General features: G+C 40.3%; 1 protein-coding gene across 7 annotated transcripts; it reads left to right on the top strand.

Moving 5' to 3' along the window:
* The first annotated feature begins 165 nt into the window (after positions 1–165).
* Positions 166–15,159, top strand: LOC121853444 (glycoprotein-N-acetylgalactosamine 3-beta-galactosyltransferase 1-like). Of its 7 annotated transcripts, none has more exons than XM_042347581.1 (8): positions 166–552; positions 2,689–2,855; positions 5,927–6,180; positions 6,571–6,872; positions 9,926–10,083; positions 10,988–11,144; positions 11,587–11,723; positions 13,599–15,159. In XM_042347581.1, the coding sequence occupies exons 3-8, from the start codon at positions 6,068–6,070 to the stop codon at positions 13,830–13,832; spliced, it is 1,101 nt and encodes a 366-aa protein (XP_042203515.1). In that variant the 5' UTR covers positions 166–552; positions 2,689–2,855; positions 5,927–6,067; the 3' UTR covers positions 13,833–15,159. The 7 variants fall into 7 exon arrangements, with proteins under 7 accessions (XP_042203515.1, XP_042203514.1, XP_042203511.1 ...); XM_042347577.1 differs by lacking the exon at positions 166–552 and adding an exon at positions 2,058–2,171; XM_042347579.1 differs by lacking the exon at positions 166–552 and adding an exon at positions 2,062–2,122.
* The last annotated feature ends 3,377 nt before the right edge of the window (positions 15,160–18,536 follow it).

Raw genomic sequence — 18,536 nt, 5'->3', positions numbered from 1 at the left:
ATATTTCACTTATCTGAATCAATTTGAGCGAATTAACAATAACTTAAGGATATTAAAACACAAACTTGGAGCTAAAAGTAAACATCTGTATATTAGAATCTGGCAACTTGACTCTTTAACAGGATAGAACCTCTTCACTCCACTTACAACATGATAGATTAGTACTGTACAGTCTCTGTGTTGATGTGAACAGAGGAACACATACTTCTTCCTCAACGGAGCTATACAATATTACTCAGAAACTGTATATTACCGTTCACACATTAAACTATGAGTGGTATAAAAAAAATCACCAATGATAAACTTTTTACATTAATAAGTTATTAAAGAAACGTGGAATGATTGAGACATCTTAGTGAAGCGTTGAAATAAGCAGACATAAACAGTGGCAAAAACAGATGCATTTGATCATCACACTCTGCAACATCACTCATTAGAATAAGATAAAAGTGACCAACCACAACATAGTGAAACAGTAAAAGGCAAGTTAAACATTAATGATACGGTGACATCTAGTTGATCTTCACACACGGTTGTTCTGACACATCTAAGGTAAAGTGTAATTGTTTAAGTTACTCTCCCAATGTCTGTCACCTGAAGATTAATCACCCCAGTTTATTTCACCTGAAGATCAACCGCCCTATCGTTAACTCAACCTAATCTGGCCTAATCTAATCAAATATAACCTAACCTAACCCAACTAAACTTTCCAGGTACCATTATGCTTTTTCTTTGACTGTAAGATTTAAAACACTGGACGGGGACACACACACACACACACACACACTGAGAGGACTCTGGTAATGCATGAAAGGTCAATGTTTCACTGTCGTTCTATTAATAAATAAAGCGCGTCAAAGAGGTTGAAAAAATAATCATGGTATGAGTAAATTAAGCAATGTACTGATGCATTACTGCTAAAATGCACCGAGAGACTGTGTATGTGGGAAAGATTCAGGCCAAGATTGAGCTTCAGTATCTTAAAATTACTTCTTAAATATGATTCATTATTTACAAAACGAAGTCAGTCAACCATATGTAAACAAAGAGAGAGGATAATTACATACGATCAGCCAACTAAACTTTTATATCCACATCAAGTTTGTGTTATAATAAATATGTGGCGCCCATTTCCTGGTTATTTTGATTGGTGTCCTGTTATCTGTTTTATTCTGGTTGCCACCAGACGATTTTATGCAGCTGGGGAAGTTCCATTTCGTGGTGAAGGGGTTAAATAAAACTTCTCTGCTTCTACAGGATATACTTTCAAACATAATCATAATCCATTTGCAACACCTTACTTAGAACCCTCTCTCATACTATAGTAACTTTAATATTTTCATCTGGCTGGAGGTAGACGATTACACTCAGCTGAGGAAACGCCGTCGGTATTGTAAAAGCGTTATTCTCCATCGCAATCTCTCCCATCTATATACAGTTCTGTACCCTTTCCCTCCTGACCCCCAGTACCACGTCTCCCTCCCTCAGAAAGACACTTACCCCGACACACCCCTCTCCTCCCCCTCCCGCACACACTTAAGACTACTTCAGAGTTCAGGGGTCACACCTCAGGGAGAGAGAAGATTGTCAACACTAAGTGATAAACGCAGGAGTGAAGTCAATGCAGGTACACAACATACATGGACACTGCAGGTATACAAACAATGAACCTAGACAGTGCAGGTATAACAAACACCACAGGTTTCCCGGTCCCCAGTTTTCTCCTGTACTAACACTGGGTAGAGTGCCCAAACGTCTGGTTAGCTGATAAGTGGTAAAAGAGATTTATTTCTTTTATTTTGTCAATCTTGTCGACGGAAATAAAACTTTCAGCTAAATTTATGAGACTGGTGAATTAGAAGGGTTTAATTTGTGAGGGTTTTTTCTGTCTGTTCAATTTTAAGTTTAGGAGCTACACAGTATAGCTAAGTGAGTGATGGAGGTGTTGTGTTAAGTTTATCCTCGAATGCCCAGTGATTGAAACAAATAGAAAACGAGAATTAAGAGGAGGGACAATAAACGTTGGAACATCTACGAGCTACTTTCGTGACCCGAAGTCAGTCTCCACGCTGCGTCTGTCCTGTGTACATGGTCTCCACGCTGCGTCTGTCTAGTGTACACGGTATCAACACTGCGTACCCTCACCACAACCGACTGGAGTACATAGATAGGTTAAGATAGGTTTCGTTTGGTCAGTGTGATACAAGACGTCACACTGAGTATGGTTAGTTTATTATGAGACATTGAATACTCTTGCGTGGTCATTCCTATAAAGAGATACAAGTTGCATTTATAAAAAGTGTAGTGTGGCAACTCCCTGGTGGTGGGGAGGTGAACTATTATAAGTATAAACAAGGTATATTACTGTACAGTGCAGTGCAGTATATCCCACTCGTGTTATGTTTACTGAACAATTCATCTCATCAAATTGACCGAACGAAAGTGATTAAAAGATACCCATTTAGGCTGTGATTATCTCTATACTCAGCTAAAAGCAAAACAAAAACAATCTTCCTCACACGAGAATAAAATGCATTTATCCATTCGGGAAACCCGGTTCTTGGGATGACTCGAACGCATTCACTAGAAAAATACATAGTCACGTTCAGGAGTGATTAAAAAAATAAATTATCACGTTCAAAAATGATTTAAAAAATATTAGAAACTTAAATAAAAAATCAATTTCAGAATTACCGAAAGTGAAAACAAAACGATCCACTTAAAACGAGGTCATTTGCTTCTTGACCAGCATTCGAGGCAGTTTACGACTTTACGAGTTTACGCTCTTCCCAGTTGTGTGAGTGGCCATCAGTGTACCGAGGGCGAGGGACATCTCTCCGAACAGTGAGGAACAGGTCAGTTTGTCCAGCGAGTGTGTGTGTGTGTGTGTGTCGGGACCAACAAATGACACCTTTATGACAACCGCTGGGTACTAAAGTAATGTTTATGTTATTGTTATGACGCTGTGGTGTATATATCATCATTATTGGGCGTTTACAATATTTCTCCAGGTAAATCTTCCATAGTGACGATGCACGAAACATTATTAACTCATATTAAGATAGAGATAGAGTTCTGTGTATGGGAATATTTACCTTTCTTCAGTGTGTTTGTGTTTACAGTGACTAGTTGTTTGTTTGCGTGTGTGTTTGTCGTGATGATTGTTTACAGAGTCCATTCGGGAATATATACATCCATAATGTAATCTTCCTCATGTTTACGCTGTGATTGTAAACACGATTAGCATCAAGGGACTTTATAAACATGAGTAGCATCAAGGAACTTTATAAACACGAATAGCATCAAGGGACTTTATAAACACGAATAGCATCAAGGAACTTTATAAACACGAATAGCATCAAGGGACTTTATAAACACGAATAGCATCAATTTTGTAACACCGTGTAAATCAGAGGCAGGTTGTGGGGATTAGGTGATGTGATTTTAATAGAGATAAAGATGACGTGTGTGTGTGTGTGTGTGTGTGTGAAGAATTAACCCTATGATTCGATGATTCATTGGCCGGAACGTCAATTGGTTCGATGACTTGGTTTGAAGTTTCATTGGTTTAAGGATTCATTGTTTTGAGGATTCATTAGTTTGAAGGTGCATTGCTTCAAGGATTCATTGGTTTTTAAAGGTTCATTGTTTTAAGGATTCATTGGTTTAAAGGTTCATTGTTTTAAGGATTCATTGTTTTGAGGATTCGTTGTTTTGAGGATTCGTTGTTTTAAGGATTCATTGGTTTGAGGATTCATTGTTTTAAGGATTCATTGGTTTGAAGGCTCATTGGTTTAAGGGTAGATTGTGTTTGGCCTTCTACCGGTCAAAACCCGAACCATGAACCCTTGAACTATATCACATTGTCTAGTTCTGTCCTTATGCTGGCCATACCGGTACATCATGTCACAAAAATTTTCATATTTACTAATGCTACAACTGCCAGGTCTCTCTGCATTTCTCAGTTCTTCTAGATCAGAGTTTATGATTCTGACTTGAATGTTTTTAAGTACAGCATTAGACAGGCCAAGGTTAACATTTTCTTTCTTACATGCCTCATTGGCGAGTCTATCAGCACAGTCATGATACCTAATTCCAACACGGGACGGAATCCACACAAATTCGATATGAGAGTTGTTCTCATTGGCAGTTATCTCATTTCTTTAAATATCACATACAATTGTAGTCACGGAATATCACCCCACCTCCATTTTCTTTAAGGTAGTCTGTGGCTAAGTAGATTCCAGTTAGTTCAGTTTGTGTTGTGCTGGCCCAGTTATTCAGCCTTTGCTTGTTTGACACTATCATCTCCTTTTCTTTATATATTACAATTGCACAGCCTGTTCTACCTGTGTTTGTCTGCACAGAACCATCAGTAAAAGCATAACATTCACTTGATTTAATACTCTCTATGTGTCTGTTAATAGTTTCTAGTGTGACACATCTCACCACATCGGTGTTTAACATTTGCTTACTACCAACAGGAGTGTAATTAATAGGAACTGATATGTCCAGCCAAGGAGGAATGGCATTAATGGGTTCGTCTGGGGTGATTGGGACATTCAGTTTCAAGAGATCTGCCACACTTTTATGAAGCCACGCCCCAAAGAGAGTCTTTTGTGGAAGGTTAGCGAGATTGTCGGGATTACCTAAATAGAACATCAACTCAGTTTGAGCTATAGTTTGGGGACCATTGTTCTTCAAAACTTTGACACAAAACATGGTAATAAGTAGAGCTATCCTCTCAGATAGTGAGGGCAGCCCGAGCTCTTTCCTCATGTTTACAATTCTGGTTGATTTTGGGCATCCTAGAATGATGCTCATGGCTTCATTTTGCACTACCTCAAGGCTGTTGAGTTGCTTAGGCGGAATAAACACAAGAGGAGAGCATTATAGTCAACTACAGAACGAATGAAGTGAAGAAAGAAAGTACTAGCATAGGTGATGTTAATTCCATAGCCCTTGCCAACAAGGTTCTGGGGGATTTAATGCGCTGCATTAGTTTGGCACGAAGGTTGCCGACAAAGTTTGCATCATTCACACAAATTCCAAGATATTTATAGGAGCTACATAGTTCCAAGTCAAGAGGCAGAGGGTGAGCAGGACGAGGATTGAGAACCCTCGTCTTGTCAACAGATATTATGAGACCACAGTCCTCTGAGCAAATACATCCAGCAAGGCTTGGAGCCCAGGTTTGGTCTGTGTCATAATGCAGATATCATCAGCATAGCATATTACAGCCTCGTTTGGCTGAACTGGAATGTCAGCAATAAGCTTGTGCATCAGTATATTAAAGATCATAGGACTTAACACTCCTCCCTGAGGCATGCCAAGCTCAAATGCTCTCATTCCGGTACTTTTGACTCCCCTAAACAGAACACTGGCATACCTGTTGGACAGGTAACCCTTTATCCATGTCAGGAGGTTACCTTGGATGCCAAAATTAGCTAGTTGCTCAAGTATAATGTCTCTATTAGCTACATCAAAGGCTGATTTAAGGTCTATGAAGGCTGTTTGTGTCTTATCTTTTGAGTCAACAAGATATTCTGCAAAGCATGTCTGTGTGCTACGCCCGGGCATGAACCCATACAGATTAGGGGTGAGTTTGTCTTTGACTTGAAACATGAGACGGTTGAGAACAACTCTTTCAAGGACTTTACACATACAAGATGTGAGTGAAATGGGCCTGGAGTTTGGAGAGTTACCTTTAGGGATTGGTACTATGTTTCCTTGAGTCTATGTCATAGGCAGAATACCCTGTGTGAGGCTCATTTGATACAGGTCAAGCAGTGTATGGTTAGGGACCTCATTTAACAATCTCAGGGTGTTATAGGTTATGCCATCCTCACCAGGGGAGGACAACTTTAAGATATGCACAAAAAAATAAGAAGTTTGTCACAACCCATTTAATTTCTCTTCCCAGTAGAACCTATGAGTAGTCCATCCTTGGACAAGTCCATTCTAGGAGAAACAAACCATAGACAGAACTGGTTTAGGAGAAGTCCATCCTGGGCAGAAGTCCGTCTTAGGAGGAGTCGGCCCTGGGAGAAAACATGAGAGGAAGGAGATGACTGTGCGCGGTTGTGTGAAGATGAATAGGAGTCTGTTAAGTCCTCCGAGACGGTCTGTCCTCCCCTTCCTCCTCGTGGCTACCAGCGCCTTCGTACTCTTCATTTTCCAGTTAGTGTCTTACTTTACCAGCCAGTTAGTGTCTCTCTCTACCTAACAGTCAGTGTCTTACTCTACCTAACAGTCAGTATCTTACTTTACCAACCAGTCAAGTTTTACTCAACCAGCCAGTCAGTTTTACTTAACTTACCAGTTAGTCTCTTATTTCACGTATCAGTCAGTTTTGCTTTATCTTGCTCTATCTAACTTATGTCTCCTAACTGGCTTAACCTAAACCTAAACTTAACCTAAACCAAATCCAATTCAACCTAACCAAACCTACAGGGGTGTAGATCATTCTTGAAGTGCCACAAACAGGTTAAGTTAACAGTAAACAGATTAGGTTAACACACACTGTACCGTCACATGAAGGTCACTGAGCCACTCTTATCTTTCCTACAGCGGATACACCTTATCACTCCCTCCCCTGCCGATCCAGCGGCGCGCGACACACACCACTAGGAGGACGAGCGACGCGGAGACCAGAGGAGACCAAGACAGAGAAGCATGGCCCAGAATCCTCTGCTTGATAGTGACGTCACCACAGTACCACGAGGAGCGAGCCATCCACGTGGCGGCCACCTGGGCCACCCACTGTACCCGCGCTGTCTTCCTCACCACCGCCAACCACACACTCCTCCCTGACACCCTCCTCACCCCTGGTGCTCCCGCCTACCACCAGCTCTGGGACAAGGTCACACAAGGTCAGTACGGTCAGGAGCAGTAATTTCTACCCCTCTAGTCATCAGTTTGCTCTGACTCTCGCAACATCCTTACTTGCCCTGTGACCTCCTCCTCCAGGTCCCTAGCCGTTACCAACATCTCGTCCTTCTCTGACCAAATATCCCTCCTCCTAGAGAAAGTCCTGGCACTTGACATTATTAAGGACCTGCCACGCTTTGCCATAAACAGATGGATTGTACTGGACCCCCCCATCCCCTCACACACACACGCAATCATCATTCTGTCACGTGGTTACAGGACAGGAAACAGCGAGTGAGCATTAACGGCACCATATCCCATTGGAGCAACGTCACTAGTGGAGTTCCCCAAGGTTCAGTACTTGGACCATTATTATTTATTATATACATAAACGACATAGATATCGGCGTAGACAGCAACATAATTAAATTTGCTGATGACACTAAAATAGGACGTGTAATTAAATCTGACGAGGACTCTGCAAAATTACAGGAAGACCTAAACAAATTTTTCGAATGGTCTGAAAAATGGCAGATGAAATTCATTGTGGACAAATGTAAAGTATTCAGTATAGGAGATATATACAGGGAAACCAGATACCAAATGAATAACGATGTTATTGAGAAATCCGACTGCGAGAGAGATTTAGGAGTACTGTAATGGTAAGTAGGAATCTTAAGCCAATTAGACAATGTGTACTTGCTCAAAACAAGGCTAATAGAGTACTTGGGTTCATACAAAGGAGTGTTAATTACAAGACTAGCGAGGTCATCTTAAAACTGTATCTTGCGCTTTTGAGACCTCACTTGGATTACGCAGTTCAGTTCTGGTCACCGTATTGCAGAATGGATATAGAATCCTTGGAAAGAATTCAGAGGAGAATGACAAGACTATTCCCGGGCATTAGGAACCTTGAGTACAGAGATAGGTTAAAGCATCTTAATTTGCACTCCCTCGAGAGACGTAGAGTGAGGGGCGATATGATCGAGGTGTATAAATGGAAGTCAGGGCTAAAGAAAGGGGACATTACAAAGGTACTCAAACTATCCAACCACGAGGGAACCCGTAACAATGGTTTTAAATTAGACAAATTTAGATTTAGGCGCGAAATAGGTAAACATTGGTATGGAAATAGAGTAGTGGATGACTGGAACAAGTTACCAAATATCATCATTAACTCGAATACGCTGGATAGCTTCAAACATAGGTTGGATGGATATATGACCAATAGGGGTTGGGTGTAAATGGGACTGCCCAGTATGGGCCAATAGGCCCGCTGCAGTTTCCTCCATTCTTATGTTCTAATGTTCTTATGTATGTAAACTTGCTGATAAAACCCATGGCCCTTCAGGCACTGATGCCCTTAATGCATGAGTCACGAAGGCAAGCATGAACTCTGCATGCTTCCCAGTTGGGCGCTGCAGACGCTTCTGCGCTTTGCCTTGCACGGGATGCAAAGGGGTGCCCAATAAATTACCCTCCACCCCATTGCGGGGCAAATTGTAAATTGTTCCCCCTAGTAGCTGGAGCCACAGCAAGTGAAGACCTGGCGATAAACAAACTCTTCTCTCTCCCCCGCCCCCAGTCTAAACGTTGCTGTGTAGTTTTGGATCTATCGTAGCTGGCGATTTTGTATTGTGCCAATATTTTCCTTAACTCAGTGTGGCTCCGGCTACTAGCGGGGAGGTAGCAATTGCTGCTTCTGACTGTACATCATTTACCATCACCAGCTGTGGTACAGGTCAGTGCACTATCTCCTACCAGCATCTAATGAACAGGAAGGAAACCATCTGTTTTTGGGAATAGTTCAATTATTTCTTATAGACTGTGTCTGTCTGTGTGCGTGCGTGTGTCCCCCATGCCTCCATTCAAAGACGTGGATTTCAAGTAGGTGTTTGTGTGTCGGAATTACCACACAAATTTGTCAGAGATGAAATCCTCCCTTGTCTCACCACCTTGGGGAGAGATAGACGAGAGGCGGCGACCAGCTCACGCTCAGCTGATCTACTCAGCTATGAACGGTTCGATACTGACTATCTGGAGAAGTGTGCCCAGCTAAAATGTCAAGGATGTTTGATGATCGATATAAATTCAGTATCTGGCGTCGACACAGCTGAGGTGAGGAGACAGGTAAGGAGGAGGTGACAATTAAACTGGTGAGACTTTTACCTTTGTACTTAATATCAAAAAGGGGAAATAGTAATAAACTGATTGACTGATGAACCTTTGTTATCTGATGTTAACAAGTAATTGGTTCATTACCTGACTTTCTGAAGATCATTAACATCATCTTGAGTTACACCTTTACTGAAACTCTTGCTTAATTATGTTTCTTATTTTTTCACTTTTATTTATTCTCTTTATTAGTTCATGGAAGTTTATGCACAAAAGACTTGCCATTCGATCATACACTCGCCTCTCCAGCACTAGATAGACTCACCACTCAACCATACACTCACCTCTCCAACACTAGATAGACTCACCACTCGACCATACACTCGCCTCTCCAGCACTAGATAGACTCACCACTCGACCATACACTCACCTCTCCAGCACTAGATAGACTCACCACTCAACCATACACTCACCTCTCCAGCACTAGATAGACTCACCACTCAACCATACACTCCCCTCTCCAGCACTAGATAGACTCACCACTCAACCATACACTCACCTCTCCAGCACTAGATAGACTCACCACTCAACCATACACTCGCCTCTCCAGCACTAGATAGACTCACCACTCAACCATACACTCACCTCTCCAGCACTAGACAGACTCACCACTCAACCATACACTCCCCTCTCCAGCACTAGATAGACTCACCACTCAACCATACACTCCCCTCTCTAGCACTAGACAGACTCACCACTCAACCATACACTCACCTCTCCAGCACTAGATAGACTCACCACTCGACCATACACTCACCTCTCCAACACTAGATAGACTCACCACTCAACCATACACTCCCCTCTCCAGCACTAGATAGACTCACCACACAAGTACAATCACCATTAACCATACCACCAAAAAAACACACACTCTTTACAGGGTTCCTCTGGGCTTACAAACAACAGCAGGAGTTCGACTGGGTAGTAAAGACTGACGATGACACCTTCCTACTGGTGGAGAACCTTCGAGGGGCACTCTCCTCTCTTGATCCTCACCAATCTCTGGCCACTGGTGCTCTCCTCCGCACTGCAGACACTGTAAGTTGTCCTGTCTCTCTCCCTTCCTCCCATAATCACCCCTGGTTTCTCGGATTTCTATACTGTGATAATTCAGGAGGTAATTTCGAGCATGGAAGGCTTCATGGTATATATTTAGGGCCATGGAAAGCTTCATTTTATACATTTTGGGCCATAGAAGTCTTTGTTTTATACATTTAGGGCCCTGGAAGGAGAATTATGATATATTGGATGCCATGGAAAGCTTCATTTTATATATTTGGGACCATAGAAGGCTTCACTAGGTATACGAGTATTTGAGACCAAGAAAATTTTATTCAATACGTGTAGTGTGATGGCAGACTTCACTGGGTGTTATCAAAGTCACAGGACGTTTCACTGGGTACACTTGGTATATCTGAGGCCAGGGAAGGCATCACTGGGTATATATAAGGCCATTTAGGCTTCAGTAGATGTATTGTGGGCCATGGAAGGCTTCACTAGATGTGAGAATCTTGTAGCAGCCCCGGTTGTAGTTACATTACCAATTCATTAACATAATTTCTTCACTATATAAGCAAATATACGAACATTTTGAAACTGCTAATGATCTTAAATAACAAGAATTGTTTGTTATTATAAAAAAATTTACCTTTGGATTGTTTAATATTTGTCCTGACAGCTATACAGCCGAAAATAGATCCATCAATCACAATCACCATTACATACAGCCTTACTTTACCGAGTATTACCAGGTAAAATTGCCAGTACGGTACTATGCATCTTTGGTTGGCTGTACTGTACACAGAGGGTGAAAGTATATAAACAATGGTAACCTGTAAGTCGATTGGAACAAAGGCTAACCCAACAAGGCCTTCATGTACTTATATACATTAAGATGACTAGAAAATTGTTGGGAGGTGTTACCACGTCTCATCTCCCACAGAACACGACCTTCCTCTCGGGAGGGGCGGGTTATGTTCTCAGCCGCGGCGCCGTCGTCAGGCTGGTGGAGGAGGGACTGAAGGATCAACAGTGCAGGAAGGCCCTCAAACTCGACTCCCGTGAGGACGTCAACATGGGCCTCTGCCTCTCTCACGTAGGTGTGTCCTCTCACACAAGACCAGTACCCTGTTGACTCACGTGGATGGTGTAGGTGAATCTAGATGAGACTACTACAGTTAAATTCCACGAATATTTTGCTGGCCCATTTAGATGTTGTGAATATGTGTCTTAATCACCAATCTAATCACACTATCTTGAACTCAGCCCACTGTAGTGAAAGTAAATGATGCCTTTTTCCCTCTTCGTATGCTTAATTCTCCAGTCCAGCACGTGACAACAAATTCCACGTCATTACTTCTCATACCATCGTCTTGATCGCCATGCCTGTGTTTTCAAATTGATGTTGACATTTTACAGTTTCCTTCTTTTAAGTTCATGTTTATTCCGACAATCCTGAGTTTTTGTCAGTATTTTTATTGGATTTCCGTATTTTCCTCAAGAGTTTCTCAGGAGTGACGTAACAACAAGAACCTCCCTCAGGTGTGAAGCTTCTGGACTCGCGAGATGCCTCTGGTCGACAAAGGTTTTACTTATACCCGCCTCACAAGATGGTCGACCCCCGCCAGACGGTCAAGAACCCCTGGCTCCAAGAGAATTCCGTTTTTCCTCATAAATTCGTGAGTTATCTCCTAACTTCTCCATTGTTTTAATTGTGCGATCCTTTCCCCATACCATCTCCAGGTGCCAGAAGGTTGTTGCACTGATTGGTTCTTGTGCTGGTCAGGGTAAGAGCCGGAAATATGTCTTGTTTCAACACTTCATGACGTCACCACCAATAACAAAATAAAGGATGTCTTATATGAGGTGCTCTTACCGACTTGATAACAGAGGGCGTAAGTATGCAGTTTTCTCACGGTAGTTCTCTCAACGCTCAATAGATAGCGTGTGAGTACACTTTTTCATTACCTTTGGGTGAATGTGACGTTTGTGGAAGGAGCGATGTAATGCTAGGATCCCATGTGTACGTGCAGTATATTCGTGATGCGCAATGCGTGGTGCGTGGTGCGTATTCACTGTTCCCATGTAACAGTTCGTCAGATCTGATGCATGGTGCGTGAATTTTTTTTTTCACTGCAAGGATTCATATCGTGTGGAGCTCTGTGTACAGTAGGTTAGTACGTACAGTACAGGGGGAACTCCTTAACGAAGTGCTTGGGACCATGAAACTGTGTTCTTTATAAAAGGGATTTATTTTAAGAGAGCTATTTATAGAGAGATATCACTGTATCTTGTTTTGTGTTTATTAATTACGCTATATGCACAAACAGTTATTATTAATCCAGTCAACCCGGTAGTCCTGATAATTTAACAAGAATACACTTGGTTAAAGTTCAAGAGTCAGAGGGTTGTCCAGCTCTTTACTGTAGTCTCTTATTGCGCTCTTATCGTGCACTAATTTCAGTCTTGAAGTGCTACATGCATATGTACATAATGTCATGTTCTTCTGTGACTGTTCTTTAAACTTGTTTTTATTCCAAAGAGCTAATCAAATATAACTATAATGTATATTAATATGTTGAACCCCTTGTCAATATAAAACATACACAACTACAAATAGCATTTTCAGAAAACAGGTTCATGATAATTATGTTCAAGTTGTGCAGATCATATTTCTGTTTTGTTTTCAGAGGAAAAATGTCCCCCTGTTTGTCTAAATTTGGTCGTATATGACATTGCGTGGCATAGTGGTGACGAATACAATTTGGCGTAGAAACACAAACAGACGCTATGAAAACGCGTGGATGCAGTTGAGAAAACCCCTCGTCATCCCTGGCGTGATACTTGTGTGATGGGTGTTCACCGTCCTTGGGAACACAAGTCACAAGACATCGCGCATCACACAATAAATATACATGGAAACACTCCAACTTGTTTTCCATGAATTTTATCAATACGCATCACGCATTATGAACACATCGGGTCCTAGCTTTTAAGACAACATGACCGCCAAAAGCTGAACAAAATGAGAATCTAGATCTTCAAAATGTTTAAGACATGGGAATTATCATCATGTGTTATCTCGTATTATCTCGTGTGTTATGTTATTATCATGTTTATCTGTTGGTATCAGAAGTACTAAAATAAACTTAAAGGGTTAAGTTTAAGGTAGACGTGTAAGGTTAAACGAGGCTGTAAGACTAAACTCGAGGCTTTAAAGACTGAACTTGAAGATCTAAGGCCATAACTAAGAGGACTGAGACTAAAGGCGAAGAAAGACAAAAGAGAGGCTTAAAAACTGAACTTAAAATAAAACACTAACTAAAAAGACTTGCGTTCGTGGTAAAACAATAACTTATAAGAGGTGGTTTTAAGACCTGAGCTGAAAGACTTGGACTCGACTTTGAAGATGAAGACTTAAAGGGGTAAAAAGAATTATTTAGGCTTTAAAGACTAACCCAAATTATTATAAATATGTAAATTTATAGATATATGTAAAAGACTATGCAACTAGAGCTCTAAAACCCTGATATTGTCACCTTTTCCTCCTCCAGGGGTTCGCTGAGCTGAGTGATGAGGTGATTAGCTTCCACTACGTCGATGCCCACACCATATACCTTCTCTACTATCTCATCTACTTCGTTAACCCCACCGTTTCCGCCTCCATCTCCACATTCCGTTTAGTCTCCGAGGTCCAACTCCACCCTCAGTCCCTTCCACCACCCACAATTACGGTCACAGGCACCTCTACCCTCAGTCGTACTCAGGACCCACAGCCGCCACCCTAACGACACCACCTTCACGTTAGATCCTACCACACGAAGTCACAACGGACGTCAGACATCACTAAACAGGCTCAAGAACTCTTTCTGGCAAAGACTCCATAAACAGTTCCAGGTAGGCTCTTGGATTCTTTACATACGAGACCTCTTATTATAGTATTAAACAGGCTCTGAGATGCTCGCCAAGTAAGCCTCCAACGCAGTTAGTCATACATCCTGCTCGTGGAAAAAATTGACAAAGGATGGTGACTTCTTTGATTACAATCTTCACCTACCACCATATAATCAGAGGATTTACTGGTTGAATGTTAAAAAAATGAAACACATTTGAATGAGTGAAGTTTATGAGACTAAAAGATCGGTGAGCTCTTTCAAGACAAGACTTGACCAACACTGGAGCGGGTTCAGGTACATTCAGGAGCCGGTGCATGCCCAGTGTTTGCCAACAGTGCGTGACAGAGACGTGACCGATCGCCCAAGCGGCTAACAAGCCAATCAGTGGCGAAGAGGATAAAGGTAATATAGATACTACTTTTTTTATTGCATACTTTTAAGGACTCACTCGAGATCATAATTGTTTCATAATTAAACTCACTCAAAGGCTTTTAAAAAAATAGTAAATTTGTCTCAATGAAATGTATCGATAACAACTAAGAGCTGAACATTGCACAATGATTGTAACTCCTCAGTAATATAAGGAAGGACCAGGATCACCAGACGAACATTAATGATTACTTGTAAAATTCATCACAAAAGATGTAATTGACTTCACATCTCAGCTTAATTGAATTATTCCTCTATGATATATGTCCCCTAATAATACTCCCTTATAGAATAAAGCACTATTTACCACCTTACCTAAGTTACCTTATGGCCACCCCAAGTAGAGGTAGTCATGCCGAGGGAAGGAGACCAGTGTAGCACCCCTCCTTTTTTCTTAGTTTAATCAAGGGCTAGGACAGGGCTATTTTGAAGCTCGGTATTATTGGTGTGTTACCGGCTTGCTGATATACAGTACATGACATCCTGAACACAGTGACGTTGTGTCAGGAGGCGATTCTTGCCCCACACTACCATTTTCAAAGTAGCTGTGATTGATGCCGGCTACAACCCCAGCTGGTCTACAGCGCCCTGTACTACGACCTAGTTCTCGAATTTGACCTTGGCCATCACGACCCTCTTGTATTGCAACTAATGTATTACTATCCTGAGGCACTCCTGCAGGGGTAAGAGGGTTTTCCTCGGCGTTTTCAGTGAGTTTAGGATCACGATAAAAAAACAGACGTAAATGAGTGATGTATTGATTCTTTAATAAAATGAGTTTTAATATGTATATTATGTGTTTTATCTATTAACAGCCTTTAGTAGTAGTATTAGAATATTGAAAACTTATCGTATTATTATTTACACTAACATTAATTTTAATCTAGTTGTCGCTAAGAATAATACTTTAGGCTGGTAGTACCTTAATATTATTGTTTACATACGACGTCAGAGGAAGCTTTAAATTGACAATATCAAGTACTGATTTATTTTTTTATTGGGAATTAATTACATATACAATAAAAATACATTATTGGTATTCACTACGGGTTTATTATATACAGGGTAGTAGATAATATAACAGAGCTAAGAAGATAACACAAGAAGCCACAAGACATTTATAATTGTGGTCCTCAAGTTTAAATGCCTGACTAATTCGGTAAAGTAGATATCTGTGTCTATAGGTAGAGTAAATATAAGTATTGTATATATCGCACTTGTAGGTACTAGAGTGAGCAGCTAGGTAGATATCTATTCATTAATATAATAAAAGTTTACTGTTTGCTTAGGTACAGTAAATAGATAACTGCACGTTTACAGGTGTGGGTAATACCCTAGGAGACTGTCTCCCAATACTAATAACACCCATTTTACGAAACTATTCTGTTGTGATGCTAAAATATTTATATAGTACAATAACCACTATCATTCATACAACTTTTTCTTTCTTATACTGTACAGTACATTATTTCCCTCTGCATGTATCGAGATTGAGATAACAAAATGCCATGTTTTATTACACATTATTAATTACCAGTTATGTACTGTACAAGCACCATAATTATTTGTTCTTTTGCACTTGAAGGAAACATTGGTTTGGTTATGAACATTCATTAAAATTAAACAAGTACATTTTGATTTAAAAGGCATAACTGATCTGTTACATTGCTCTTGAGTACTACAATACTTTGGAAACTTTTAATAATTCTTCACTACTTCTAAAGAAAATATTAAGACTCTTCTTGAATAAGTAGTGTGTTCGATATTTAGAATATAACCTTAGAGCCTTGTGAGCTGTTTCAGTAAGTTTTGAAGATAAAATGAATCCCGAACAGAAAAGTCCTCCACATTTTTGGGATGCATATCATTACATACCAAACCACATAATGTCCATTGTACTAAACATGATGAACAATAAAAACTTTAAACCATTACTCAGAGAACATCACAGAACCCCAGTAAACCCAACATGAGTACTAATGGTGTTAACAGATGCAGGACACCAAAGACACCAAGAGCATTAACAATTCAATCTCATATAAATATATATTTTTTACTGTGTGGCAGACTTGGAAAGGAACACATAACAATGTATCCTAACCTCTAAAGAGTATTACAATTGATTTAAAGCAATATAATAATAAATAATGGTTGTCCCTCGTGTAATGAGGATGGCGGGCCCAAAGGCCACCTAGACGTGAATTTGTTTAAGGTGTAGAAGCTGTTGCCAACACAACAACCACACCTTAAGTTAACGAGTTGCATGAGGCGTCAAGGAATAGTCCGAGAAGATCGGACAACTCGCCAACTGCACTGGCTATCCATTACCCCAGAACATGATCCTCAAATCGATTAACATCCAGGTTCCCAATTACTGCTGGGCAGACAGAGGCAAATGGCGTTAAGAAACTTGCCCATAGTTTCACCCTGCCCGGGGATCGAACCCGGGTCCGCTTGCTTGTGAGGGGAGCATGCTGACCATTACACTACAGGTCGCCATATAGTGTACAACATTAAGAACCTTGAGGTAGCATTAAAGATGACAAGAACTAGCACCATTACTCCAATTTTTGTGAGTCTATAAAAAAATATTCATGTTCTTCAGAAGCCTTCAGGATAGTTCTTGAAGATGATGAAGAGGAAAACAGCTATTCCCACACAGATGGCAGGGGCAGCTATGGGTACTGGTAAGATGAAGTCATTATTCCCTCGTGCTGCCTTGGTCTGTTCTGCTGTCAGGGATAGTAGACACACATCAAGGTAAACCACCTCGATCATCACACTACAGGTATGGTATATGCCTACTACTAATTACACACACAAGTAACATATCTTAATCATCACACATTAAGTATGTCATTATATCACAAACAAACTACTAAAAAATATCACTATATTAAGTACTGTATTGTTACTTGGAGAAAATGTATACAGTATAATACAATACAATACAATATAAAAGTAAACAGTAGCCTTCACAAGTAAAGTAGATGTACAAAGTACTTGGTCTGGCTGCAACCCAAGTCGAAAATTTTAAAACTAGTGTTCCTAAGATAAAATTATTACGTACTCTATTATGAAATTTTGTTCTTAGAAAAGCTCAATATTAGAAATATTTGTTCAGTATGGAGGATATTCAAGTCGACAAACTGTATTGATGTACAGTACGGATACCTGCTAAATGAACAAAACTTTAAGTTGAATATCAGTCTAGTACAGATGATCAGGTAAATTACACATTGCAGAGGCAGGCAGGGGAGTGTTTGTCATAGATAGATGTGTTTCTCATCACAAAAACACTTTTAATCACACTTAAACACAATTGTACCATCCTAAGTCTGCGGTCTATGAAATTTTCCTGTATAAATAGCAAGCACATAGTAGGTGAGTTGCTTGGAATGAGAAATAATACTGTGCTCATTAGTTACTTGACAGGAATACAGTACATATTGTCTGATTGGTTGATCAACAGAGCCTGAATATATCACCATTGTAATCAATTCCTACAAAAAGTAACAAAATATGATATAGTTTTAAAAAATTATGTAAATAAAAGTAAAATATCCAAATTTCAAAATACAGTACTGAAGCAAGAGTAAATACTGTACCATAAAAACCTACTTGAATAGAGTAATACAGTATACAGTAGTACAGTATTGATACTTCACTACTGTTTATTGTACGGTAGTTGCAAAATTTTCAAAATGTCTAAGTAAGAACAAGTCATCTGAAGATCAAATAATTATCCAGCAAAATTAACTGGCATGTGCATATCACCTATCCATATATACTGCACTGTACATGTGTACCCATATGCACCTTTTCTTGAAACAATTTCCTGCAGGGTGGCTGGAATCAAGAGTGCTGCTGCATGGCATTCATACTCCCTAAAGAATGTGTGTTTTCCTTCTACAGCACAATCCCAAGATTTCCTTCTACTTTTTCCCCTGTCACATCATACAATCCAGTACAGTATCATCCATTGGCACCATGTGGTATGAAAATCCATTAAGAACTAGTGGACAAGCCAATTCTACAAATTCAAGACAGACAAATGCATACCGATTGCTATATTCACTCATCTACCTTCCAGAGCTGGAGAATAAAAATACAGTAAAACCCTCTTAATCAGGACTAATTGGGGAGAAATCCAGTCCATATTAAGCA

The sequence above is a fragment of the Homarus americanus genome, unplaced genomic scaffold, assembly GCF_018991925.1.
Source record: "Homarus americanus isolate GMGI-L3 unplaced genomic scaffold, GMGI_Hamer_2.0 scaffold4896, whole genome shotgun sequence".
Classification (NCBI taxonomy): domain Eukaryota; kingdom Metazoa; phylum Arthropoda; class Malacostraca; order Decapoda; family Nephropidae; genus Homarus; species Homarus americanus.
Note: the sequence above shows the minus strand (reverse complement) of the source record. Positions and strands in the feature narration are given on the sequence as shown.